Raw genomic sequence first — 12,690 nt, 5'->3', positions numbered from 1 at the left:
GGACTAAACGGAATGAAGTATCTGTTAGGGAAACGGGGACCGAAGAGATCAACGACTACTTATAAAATCTGACTTGGAGCGAATTGCATTTTCATCTAGATGATGGTTAGACACTCCCTTTTTTTTTTGTCGAAAGTGAGGCGAAGAGAAATGAAATGTGTTCCCACAGTAGCAACAAAATATCTGACCCATCACCAAACCCTTCCCCAAACATCTGATCCGGGGGACCTGAAGGAAAAGAAAAAGTCACTCTCCCCTCTAAAAACCCCCGATCGCGCCGCGGCGAACGCCGGCGAGATGGCAGCGGCGCTCGCGCAACCACGCAGCGGCGGCGAGGACCGCATCAGCGAGCTACCAGAGGCTCTGCTCTCGGACATCCTCTCCCGCCTCGGCACCGCGGAGGCGGCCCGCACCGTCGTCCTCTCCACCCGCTTCCGCGACGCGTGGCTCGGGACCCCCCTCCGCCTCGACGATCTCCAGCTCCCCGCCCCCGCGCGCGGCAAGGTGCCTTCAATCGAGCCCTGGACGGCGCGCGCCGACGCCATCACCCGCGCCCTCGCCTCCCACCCGGGCCCCGTCCCGCTCTTCCGCCTCTCCCGCACCACCTTCCGCGGCCGCGTCTCCGCGGCCGAGGCCTGGTTCCGGGACCTCGCCGCCAGGGGCGCCCGCGAGGTCTCCCTCCGCTGCTCCCCCGAGTGGTGCCACGAGGCGCGCGCCGACCCGCTCCTCGCCTCCCCCACCCTCGAGGTGCTCGCCCTCGGCAAGTGCCGCCTCACCGACGCCGGGGCCTCCGCCGCAGCCGCCGCCCGCCTCACCGAGCTCACCCTCTCAGAAACCAGCCTTTCCGAGGCCGGCCTTCAGAGCGCGCTCTCCGGCTGCCCCGCGCTGCGTACCCTGATGCTCAAGCACGTCCACGGCATCCAACGCATCCGCGTCTCTTCTTGCCGCAGCCTCGTGCTCCTCGGCGTCTGGCATTACAAGCAGCTGGAGGAGATCACCGTGGAGGACGCCCCTTGTCTGGAGCGCCTGCTCGGCAATATTCGTCTCAATGCAGCCATTACCATCGCTGGCGCACCAAAGCTTACTGCTTTAGGCTATGTCGTCGCCAGCATTCCAATGTCCTTCCTCGGAGAGACTGCTCCGCCGGTAATTTCCTTACCTCGGTTGGTTCTTTTCCGTAATTTGTTTTGGCCGAGTGACAACTAATTGAGTGTTTCACTATGCATTGCAGGGGGTTAACAAGGGTATCCGTGCTCCAATCCCAAGTGTGAAAGTTTTGGCCATCAGTGTCAAGTTCTCGAAGAAGGAGGACATGGAGAAGGCGATAAGCGTACTGGAGTTCTTCCCGTTCTTGGAGACATTGCATGTCCAGGTGATTTCTGAAACTTGAGTTGGTGCCTTGATTTATTTCTGTGGGTACTAGCTGTCAAATTTAGCTGAACAGAGCTTCCACTGGTTCATCATTTTGTGCAGTCCTCTGATCCCAGTTATGAGGTTGCTGCGGACGAGAATGACGCCATTGTCTCTGACTACTACCAACAGTGTGATCCCATCAGCTGTCTTACCAGACATCTCAGGATAGTGAGACTGGGATGTGAACACCACAACCGCAGCATGCTTGAATTTGCATGTTTTCTCCTTGCTAGAGCCCATGTGCTGCAGTTCATGAAGATTCAGTCCAGGATGTCTACTAACCAGCAAAATCTGCTGAAGCAAAGCCACATGGCCTCCCTGGATGCTGAGCTTGTGTTTGAGAATGTTAAAGACCGCAAGAGCTTCACATTAGAAGCTGTGACAGCACTATCTGATCCCTTTGACGGCGACACCAATATCTTGGGCTACTAAGTTCACTGTGAAGGTTACTTGTTGATGTTTCACTCTGAAGATGATTGTCATCCATGATGCCCTTGCTGGCCTTTTTTGTTGTTGTTGTGTTTAGTTAATTTCTGAATCCAGATTCTAGACTATGCTTTATGTTGAACTTTGAGGTTTATGTTGAAGAAGTTTGTGATGTGACAAGTTTCTTCTGTCTTATAGTTAGTTGATTTTCTGAATGTGGGGTTGTGAACTTTGATATAGGCTGAGTATTCTGGTTTCACTCTGAAAATTGCTTTGTGCGAAGCTGCTGTCAGACATCTTGTGGTATGTTAGTTCGGAATCTAGACTATAATCGCATCACTGCTTTACTTGTCATTTTGCCGATACCTGAGAATTCTGTAGCTGAAGTTCCTTTTGTGCTTCCTTGTCAGTTCGCGTGCTAGTTTAATGTTATCAGCTTTCAATTTGTAGGCCATAGGACCATATTTACCACTGATATTTTATAAGAAACCATCTCCTTTTAGTTTAGTTCTTAGTTTCTTACTGGCAGTAGGAACCTACAGTATTTGTACATCTGATCCTCTTGATAACTTTTGGATCCGCCATTTTCTAATTTCTGCACACTATAATGATTTTCCTCAAGGCATATGCATTTGCATGCTCGCAATCTATGATGGTCTTGTGCATACATTGCTTATCGCCACTCTGGAATCTCCTTGTGCACTCATCATGCTAAATGTGGTTATCCTTCTGCTTATTTGCTGAAAATGCATGTGATTGATGTACCTGGGATTTCTCCCCTTTCAATTATTTGGTCAACGAAAATAACCAGTTTTCCTTACAACTTGAGTACCAAAGCAATTAAAAGGGGAAACTGGAAAGAAGAGAAAACTAACGGTAGGAAAACCCACCGCACTGGCCTCGGCATCAAGAACCAGATTAGGGGGCAAAAAAAAAACGTACCACCTAACAGCACCAAACATAAAAAGAAGGATCCAAGTTCCATCCACATACGACTGATGCCAACTCCAAACACACAAAACACTGCCTGAGATACACATTCTCTTTTTTGTTCGCCCTTCTGTGATCATCAACCTGCCAGGTACCATCGACGGTGCCCGCTGCAGATCTCGATACCCCACGACCATCCTGTCCTACCGCCAAATCCGAAGCCTTGATCATCAGCTGCTCAGCCCCAACCACGATCAGTCTCGCATCCTCAGAACCATACAAACCTGCCCAATAGCGAAGAAATGAACACATCGAAAAGATAGTTACCACAGGAGATTGAACTATTTTTATTTTCTCAAAAGTGATCTGGTTCCTGATGTTCCAAATTGCCTAACACACAACACAAGAATATGGAATCTATGACCATGAGGGAAATAAGCATGCAACCAGGCAACACATTACCACAGGGAAGTAGGGCAAGTATTGGTTCTCAACACCGCATCCAAAGCACCCCAAACTACTCTAGCATGTGAGCAAGAGAAAAGCAAGCTGTTTCATTACTGTCGCAGAAGGAAACTCAGAACCTTTCCACTGTCGTTTTATCAAAATATCACGGGTTAAGATAGCATCCTGGAACAACAGCCACATAAAGAATTTTATCTTCAATGGAATACTAGCCTTCCAAACCCACTTATTACTAGATCCAGCCAAGTCACGTTCCAAATAATGGTTGACTTATTTAGTAGAAAACAACTTGTTAGCAGTTAAACTCCCCACCACCCCATCCAGCAAATTTAGCATATCAATCTGAGCAGCAGCAAGCTTGATGTGCTCCCATTGAACTACCAAGTCAGGGGATAACCTCCTTCTAAACAGAACAATAAACCCACAGTTTAACACCTTCTCAAATATCCAATCTTGTGCATGACAAATGTCAAAAATCACAGGGAAAGCTTCACAAAGAGGAAAGTTGTAACCAGGGATCAAGCCAAAAATCTAACCAGGTTACCTTTATTTACTAATAATTGCCTCCCCTTAAAATAGATCTCCTTAACTTTCATGAGAGCTTTCCAACAGGGTGATTCAGACATCCTGGTCTTAACCGAGGCCACAGTTTTATTTCTCAAATATTTTGCTTTCACAATATTCTCCCAAATGCCACTTTGAGTCTCTAATTTCCACGACCATTTAGATAATAAAGCAATGTGTTGCTTCCTCAAGTCTTTAACCCCAAGTCCACCTTTGTTTTTAGACCTACAAACTCTGGTCCATTTGACCATATAGTATTTTCATTTATACTTTTTCTCGGTCCCAAAAAACCACTCCTATGTTTATTCAATTTCTCGATAAAAGTCAGGTTTAACAAGAACATAGACATATAAAAAGAGGGAATTCCCGACAAACACGAGTCAAGAAAGAGTAACCTGCCCCCAGAGGTTGCAGACTCACAAACCCATGCATCCAATTTTTTCCAAAAATCCCAATCTATGTTTTTCAAATTCTGGAAAGTGATAGGCACACTAAGATATTTAAGAGGAAGCTTGCCAATCGCCAATTGAAGAGATCCGAATAGAACCGAGCTACTGTATTATCACCACGAATTAAAAATATTTCACTCTTTAAGAAATTGATTTTTAGCCCGGACATCAACTCAAACACATAAAGCAACAACTTCACATTCACAGCTTTCTCAGGGTCATGAGTTATAAATAGGACAGTATCGTCCGCGTACTGCAGAATGGCCATTCCATTATCAACCAGGTCAGGAGCAAACCCAGTAAATATGCCACTGCTCTGTGTTTGTAGCACCATCTTTGTGAGCACCTCACTCCCCATATTAAACATAAAAAAGGTGACAGGGGATCACCTTGCGGAACCCCTTTGGCACTTTGAAAATAGGGTCCAATCTCGTCATTTATTTTAACAGTAACCGTCCCATTATATAGGATCTGATGAATCCAAGAACAAAATACGGGATTGAAACCTCTCACCCTTCAACAATTCAAAAGGAAATCCCTATTTATTTTGGTGTACGCTTTCTTAAAGTCAAGTTTGCTTCTTCACATGCATATGATGCATAATTTCATGAAAAGAAAGCACACTGTCCATGATATTCCTATTTTTGATGAAACATTTTGTTGAACAGTAATCAACTTAGCAGCATAAGGTTCCAATCTAAGAGACAAGGTTTTGGTTACCAACTTGTAGATGCACCTACGCAAGCAAATAGGTCTGAATTATTGAATCTTATTTGCATCTACCATTTTAGGCAGCAAGGTTATGATCCATATACCATTTGATTGATGTACTAAATTAGTTAGATAGCCAATCTAAGTACTTCTACAACAAACAAGGGTCTCGCCTGTGCGTAATTTCAAGCACCCTACTTTGAGATGTCATGTGCGTAATTTCAAACACAGGGCGCCGGGGGTGCTGTTCTCGGCACTATCTTCACCCCGGACTTCAGTGGCGTCACAGGTGGAGGGGGGAGCTGCTTCGGCGCCGGTGTCCCCCTCCATGGTTCGTCCGGGTTTGGTGGAGGGGGGCTGCTACAGCAACCGTGCCCCCTCTAATGGTGGTGCTGTGGTGGTGGAGGGGGCTGCTACATCGCCCGTGCCCCCCTCCTGCTACTGCGGCTGCTACTACTGCGGCTTTGGCGGAGACGGCAACGAGGCCGAATGCTATAGCGGTGGTGGGGGGCTGCTACACCGCCCGTGCCCCATCTTGCTACTGCGGCTGCTACTATTTTGGCTTTGGCGGAGACGGCGACGAGGTCGGATGCTATGGCGGTGGTGGGGGGCTGCTACACCGCCCGTGCCCCCTCCTACTACGGCTCTGGCTCCGGCTTCGGGGGAGACGAGGTTGGGGTTTCGTCCCCATGACAGACCCTGGTGCCCTGTCCTACCTCGCCTTCGGCTTCATCGACCGCATAGATGGCTACTTCTTCTTCACCGTTTCCTGGCCCGACACCCTCCTCACCCACTGCGCCTACCACGCCGTCGACACCCTCCGCGTCGCTTTCACCGCGATATGTGGGGCAGGATGCTCTGCCACCGCTCACACCTGCGCCATCGAGTGACCGCCATGGTGGGTATGTCACTCCGGTCAGGCGAAGTGGGAGGTTTGGCGTGGATGCGGATGGTGGGATGGTGACGGACGAGGACTCCATGCAGAAGGCGATGCGCTGTAAAGCGGCGCAAAACCTTAATTCCGTTGGTATGATGTCTTCTCATAAATCTAAATCTTTTCTATCTCTTTTCATCTCCTGTTATTTCTTCTAAGCTTGATAGTTTAGGTGTTAGGCTAGGTAGTAGCGAAAAAGAGATTTCTGTTTTAACTAGAGTCTTGAAGCACATGAAATTTGATTCCAAAAGCTTCGACCATGTTGCATTCCACCTATATAGATGAGGAGGAAGCAGTTGCCACATCAGATGGTCAGCTTCTTTCTCACCTAGTTGGTGAAGTGTCGGAGGTAGGTTTGGATGAGGATGACCTTTACTCTTTATATGAGCTAAAGTCATCTCGTCGGAAATCCAAATCCTCCACTAACAAGAATTTGCGGGAATGGTCTAAAATTTCCAAATCTCCAATTGTTTCCTAATGAATGGCATGTTTGCGAATAGCAGAGGTCTTCATGACTTGGCTAAACACTTACATTTTGCCGATTGTATTAGGGATCATAATTTAGATTTTTTTGGCTATTTCTGAGACGGGGAGACGAGATTTCTTGCAAAGTCTCCTAAACCGTATATCCAGTGGTATATACTTTACTTGGATATCCCGTCCACCTCGTGGGAGATCTAGCGGTATCTTACTCGGTGTCAGAATGGACTCAATGGAAGTGTTAGCACATTCGGTTGGGGAATTTCATATCAAATTCCACATCCGTAATAGAGCGGACAATTTCATCTGGATTCTAGTGGCCGTGTATGGTGCTGCTCAGGAAGCTTCTAAGGCCGCTTTTCTTCACGAATTGGTGAATCTAGCAAAGGAAAACCCCCATCCTATTCTCATAGGGGGGATTTTAATTTGTTGAGATTTCCATGTGAGAAGAGTAGGGGAAGTTTTGACAATCACTGACCTTTCTTGTTCAATCGGTCATTGACAGCTTGGATTTGAGGGACGTGTCAATGATTGGCAGACAATTCACCCGGGCTAACAATCTTCCGGAGCCAACATATGAAAAACTGGATCACGTACTCATGGATACCGACTGGGAATTGAAATTTCGAATGGTGTCGGTGCGCCCGCTAGAACGTATTGTTGGGTTTTCGGATCATGCTCCCATCTTATTATCCACTGGTTTACCTGGACCTCCGTCTAACCGCCGATTTAAGTTTGAACCTGGTTGGTTGAATCGTGAAGTTTTTCAAACCATGGTTAAAAGGATATGGGAAAAACCGGTTGAGGGTATGTCTAGGTAGAATAACAAAATATGTGATGTACGCAAACACCTCTGTGGCTGGGCACGACACACAACTGGGATTCTTAAAAAAGAAAAGCAGCGACTTTCATCTATTATAGATGGCCTCAAAGCTAAAGCAGAAGTTCGACCGCTTTTTGCACAAGAGATTGAGCAAAAAAGCCAATTAAATGCAGAAATCGTAAAACTTCTGTGTGAGGAGGAGCTGAAATGGTACCAACGATCTAAGGCCCAATTTATTCTGGTGGGAGACTCGAATACAAGGTACTTCCATTGTGTTGACAATGGCAGACATAGAAAGAAGCTTATTTGTACTCTTGTGCAGGATGAGGGTACGATTGAGGGTCATGAACAGCTAACGTCGTATACTACGAGTTACTATAAAGGGCTTTTTGGTGTTCCAGAGGAAAGTAATTTCTCGTTAGATGAGACAAGAACGGAGGATATCCCTCAAGTCTCTCAAGCGGAGAATAATTTTCTCACTTCGCCTTACACTGAGGAGGAAGTAAGAAATGTTGTTTTGAAAATGGAACATAATAAAGCCCCTGGCCCTGGTGGTTTTCCAGCTGAATTTTATCAATCCTTTTGGGATGTCATCAAGTCAGACCTATTGGCTCTTTTCGGGGATCTTCATGCTGGTTAGTTGGAGCTTTTTAGGTTTAACTTTGGTGAAATTATCTTGTTGCCGAAGGTTAACGAAGCAGAAAGAATCCAACAATACTGTCCTATTTGTCTTCTTAATGTGAGATTTAAAATATTCACTAAGGTTGCAACAATCCGACTCAACACGGTGGGTGATCATGTGATTAGGCCTTCACAAACTGCTTTTATGCAAGGACGAAATATCGTAGATGGGGTTATAGTCCTCCATGAAAGTATTCATGAATTGCATAGAAAGAAGTTGAATGGAGTGATTTTAAAGATTGGCTTTGAAAAACCCTATGACAAGGTTAAGTGGTAATTTTTGCAACAAACTCTCAGAATGAAAGGTTTCTCTGATGAGTGGCATGCGTTGATCAATAGTTTCGTCTCGGGGGGGGGGGGGGGGGTGTTGCCATTAAAGTCAATGATGGCGTGGGCAAGTACTTTCAAACCAAGAAGGAACTAAGACAGGGAGATCCATTATCGCCAGTGCTATTTAATATAGTGGCTGATATGCTCGTTGTTTTGATTGAACGGGCAAAGTCAGGGGGGCCAGATTGAAAGGGTCATTCCTCATCTTGTCGATGGAGGATTGTCCATTCTTCAATATGTCGATGATACAATTCTTTTTATGGATCATGACATCGAAAAGGCTCGAAATCTAAAGTTAATTCTTTCAACATTTGAGCATCTATAGGGTCTAAAAATTAATTTCCATAGAGTTGATTTGTTTTGGCGAGGCCCAAGACCATGTTGCAGATTATGCTGAGCTTTTCGGCTGCGGCCAAGGCCAATTTCCAATTAGGTACTTTGGTATTCCGATTCATTATCGGAGACTAACCAATGCTGAATGAAAAATGGTCGAGGAAAGACTACAGATTAGATTAAGCAGTTGGAAAGGTAAATTACTTTCCTTGGGAGGAAGATCATTTCTCATAAATGCAGTACTAAGTAACATGGTACTATATATGATATCTTTCTTCCAACTTTCTAGAGGAGTCTTAAAAATATTGGATTATTTATGATCAAGATTCTTCTGGTAAGGGGATAGTGAGGAGCGTAAGTATCGACTGGCTAAGTGGAGTGTGCTTTGTCGACCCAAAGATCATGGAGGACTTGACATCCAAGACCTCCAGGTCAAGAATAGGGAACTTCTCGGTAAATGGCTTTCCAAGTTACTTACCGAAGAGGGTATGGCAAACACTCCTCAAGATAAAGTATATTGGCTCAAAGGTTCTATCTCAGCTTCTTTGGAAACCAGGAGATTCACATTTTTTGGTTGGTCTGATGGATACAAAGAAGTATTTCTTTCCATATGGATCTTTCTTTATTAAGGATGGATCGAAAATTCATTTCTGTGAGGATAAATGGTTAGGTAATACCACGCTCCGAGAACAGTATCCAGCATTGCACAATATAGTGCGCCATAAAAGCGATACTATTGTTAAGGTGTTGGAAATTTCCCCACTGAATGTGGCGTTTAGAAGAAGTCTCATTGGACCTAGACAAACCTCTTGGCATAATTTGTTACATCGTCTTGGGTTATATCAATTGACGCAAGGGTCTGATGTATTTCGTTGGAATCTTACCGGGAATGGCTCATTCTCAGTAGCTTCCATGTAAATGCTCTAATTCAGCCTAACATCCCAGTCGATAATAATTCAAAAATTTGGAAGATGAGGATACCGCATAAAACAAAATTCTTTGCATGGTATCTTCATTGTGGGGTCATTCTTACTAAAGATAATCTTGCCAAACGCAACTGGCATGGAAGTAAAAATTGTCTTCTGTCATCATGATGAGACTATTAAGAGCATCTCCACTCGTTTGCCCTCCCCACGCCGAAATCCGGGAAAATTTACGTCCGGATTGGACGTAAATTTGGCGTGGGGAGGAGTAGTTTCCCAGCCGCGATCTCAGGCGAAGACGGCGATCTAAATTTGAAAAACGGAAACTTGACAAACTACGGCATAAAACGGTCGAATTTAGACTAAATTTAATTATATTTACTATATAGAGGGCGAAGTTCATACATAGAGACCGAATTCGACTATATTTCGAATTCGGATAGGGGAATACAACTGTAAATATAAAAACACGGCGCTCTACATGCCGAAATGGTGGTAGAACACCGTGTAGTCGCCGCCATCGTCGTCGGAGCCGTCGTCGTCGAACTGCGGCGGCGCCGAAGCCGCCTGGCTGCTGCCTTGGCCAGCGTCTCCCCACCGGCCACTGGTGCGAGGCGGGGACGGCGATGGCTTGTAAAGGTCATCGTCGGAGGCATCAAGGTCGACGACGGGGATGGCGGCGCCGGATGGAGGAGTCGCAGGCCGGCGGTAGCGAGCGACGTCCTGGAGGAGCCTCGCCTGCCGCTCCGCCTCCTCCTTCTCCCACTGCTCCCTCGACCAGGCGCAGGCCTGGTCGAGCGGCATGGCGTTCTCAGCGGGGACGAGGTCCTGGAGGGACCTCGCGATGACGGCCTCGAGGATGGCGGTGTCCTCGGCGCTTTCGGCCTCTTCCACCTTTACCTTCGCCGGCTTGCGCTTCCGCTCGTCGGAGGTCTCCTGTTCGCGCTTCGGGCGGAGCCATCCTTGTGCCGTCGAGGGCTCGTGGATGACGATGCCGCCGCCGCGCGTGCGGTGGCTCGGCGGGGAAGCCAGCTCCTTTTTCACCGGCGCCAAGGATGGCGCCGACCTGGAGAGCGACCTCGACGCCGTGTCGGAAGACGACGAGCTGGCAGCCATGCGCCGTGGCTGCCAGTTGTTTCCCCAGCGGCGGCTGGTCGATGCCCTCGATGGAGGGGGCATCGTGAGCACCGGGGAGTTGCCGCCCTCGATGTGCTCGAGGACGTTATGGAGCGTCCTATTCAGCGCGCTCCACCAACGCCGGCGACCCACGGCGTTGTTGCGTGGAGGCGGAGGCGGCGGGCCGTCGTAGGACGCTAGTTCCCGCTCCCACCGCCGGAGGAAGAAGGAGTTCCACCGCGTGTAGTTCTCGGGGTGGTGGCGCGGGTCGGCACGTTCTTCCTCCGTCATCGCGATCCGAGCCTCCTCGATGGCGACGTCGAGGGCGTGGCCCTGGGGCGGCGGCGGGATTGGCACGCCACCAGCACTTAGCCGCCACCCGCCGCCGGGAGGCCTCGTGTCCGGCGGGCAGGGGTACCCCGCCTGGTGGAGGAGGTGCCCCTCCCACGCGTGGAGCGACCGATGGGGGAAGCCGTTGTTGGCTGCGCCGTCGTCTCGTAGAACGCCATCGGGAGAGTGGAGGGAGAGTGGAGCAGGGATACGCGTCGCGGCGAGCGGAGCGGCGTATATAGGCGCCGACGATTAATGCCGCGTCGAATGCGACGCGTCCGCGGCAAACTGACCGGCGGCAGCCTTTACTGCGGGCGGAAGACGATGCGCGTGTCGCTGACCGGTCGGGGCCACCTCTGCGGCGAAGACGAAACGAAAGCGCGGGAGAGATTTCTCGGCGTTTCGCGCGCTTTCGCTTCGTCCGGAGTCCCCGAGCGCTCCCCGGTAGGCCGGGGTTGGCGTGGGCTCGCCGGATGGATGAAAGCCTAAATCCGGCGAAAAACGAGGAACCGGGGGCGCGGCTGGGCCATTTTTCGCCGTCCGGATGAAAAAATGGCACGTCGGGGGCCTGTTCGGGGAGACGAGTGGAGATGCTCTAAACACTTATTCTTTCAATGTAAGTTTGCTAGGTCTATATGGCCAGCCGTCCAAATAGGGTCTACCTTATACCCACCACGCAATGTTACCAATATATTCGGCAACTGGCTCAATGGTGTGGATATTAGGTTTAAGCGTCTTATTAGGATGGGGGTGATTGCAATTATTTGGTCGCTATGACTATGTAGAAATGACAAGATTTTTAATAATATTTCTTCTTCGTTTATGCAAGTCATATACCGGTGCACAGCTACGCTCCGCTCATGGGTGCCACTGCAGCGGGTGGAGCATCGAGACCTCTTTACGGAGGTATCTTCACAGTTGGAGGATACGACGAGGGATATTTTCTCCCAACATGGGTGGTAGCGTGATCTACGGCTGGATCCACCTAGCTAGTCCTTTTTATGTTCTGAGAACTTTGTTGTCGACTTCGAATATCAATGTGGTTTTGTAACAGATATTTATGCGGCTATGTGCATCCTAGCTATGCAGAGGCCGGGTCTGTTGCTCTAAGTAATAAAGTGCCCATTTTCTATAAAAAATGTGATCAATTTATTTTAAAATGGGAAATTCACATGTATATCTTCACATGCTATGTGGGCAAAAGGTCTTCCCATAGAAAATCAACTTGCCGTTTGGTCTATGTAAAAAAGAAAAAAATAGTACTAAAGATAAGGCTTTTTGTAACACATGTTTTATCCTTTTACGTTGGCCATAAAATAATATGGGGTTTTCGCGAAACTGTACGACCGCAAATAGAATGTCGAGATGTACATAAGAATTTTTTTTTGAATTTTTTTGACAATTAGAAATATGTCTTTTAGGTTGAGGGAGTATATGCACCCGAGAGCCGAATTGAATTTCCGGATTTCTTCACAATTCTTATGTTAGGGTTTTCACAATTCTCTAGGGGATCGTGCAATCCAAGTCTATGCGTTTGTTCACATGGGTTGCTATTCATAATGTTAGGATCAGCTGAAATACTAGTTTTTGGGGGTGGTGGTTGGAAGTTGGCTCCCAATTTCTGAAATACTAGGTTCAATCTTTCCCCCTCATTCTCTTACTCGGATGCTTTGGTATATGACGACCAATGGAATATTACTTTCAAAATATAAATTGAGAAACTCCTTGTGTATGGCTGACATTGTGGTTATTTCCAGAAATATAACTAAAAATCCTGATTTT

At 47.6% G+C, this 12,690-nt stretch overlaps 1 protein-coding gene across 1 annotated transcript; it reads left to right on the top strand.

Moving 5' to 3' along the window:
• Positions 1-205: 205 nt before the first annotated feature.
• On the top strand, positions 206-2,019 carry LOC127334694 (F-box/FBD/LRR-repeat protein At1g13570). The gene is made up of 3 exons (XM_051361222.2): positions 206-1,146; positions 1,232-1,372; positions 1,474-2,019. The coding sequence occupies exons 1-3, from the start codon at positions 298-300 to the stop codon at positions 1,843-1,845; spliced, it is 1,362 nt and encodes a 453-aa protein (XP_051217182.1). The 5' UTR covers positions 206-297; the 3' UTR covers positions 1,846-2,019.
• The last annotated feature ends 10,671 nt before the right edge of the window (positions 2,020-12,690 follow it).

The sequence above is a fragment of the Lolium perenne genome, chromosome 2 (assembly GCF_019359855.2).
Source record: "Lolium perenne isolate Kyuss_39 chromosome 2, Kyuss_2.0, whole genome shotgun sequence".
NCBI classification, from domain to species: Eukaryota; Viridiplantae; Streptophyta; class Magnoliopsida; order Poales; family Poaceae; genus Lolium; species Lolium perenne.
This window is presented reverse-complemented; position numbering and strand designations above follow the sequence as displayed.

What these genes read in the sequence shown, in the direction of transcription:
- LOC127334694 (XM_051361222.2), top strand. Translation starts at nt 298, where the DNA reads ATGGCAGCGGCGCTCGCGCAACCACGCAGCGGCGGCGAGGACCGCATC. An exon ending in TCGGAGAGACTGCTCCGCCG is followed by an intron (nt 1,147 to 1,231) that starts GTAATTTCCTTA and finishes TATGCATTGCAG; the next exon opens with GGGGTTAACAAGGGTATCCG. An exon ending in TGGAGACATTGCATGTCCAG is followed by an intron (nt 1,373 to 1,473) that starts GTGATTTCTGAA and finishes CATTTTGTGCAG; the next exon opens with TCCTCTGATCCCAGTTATGA.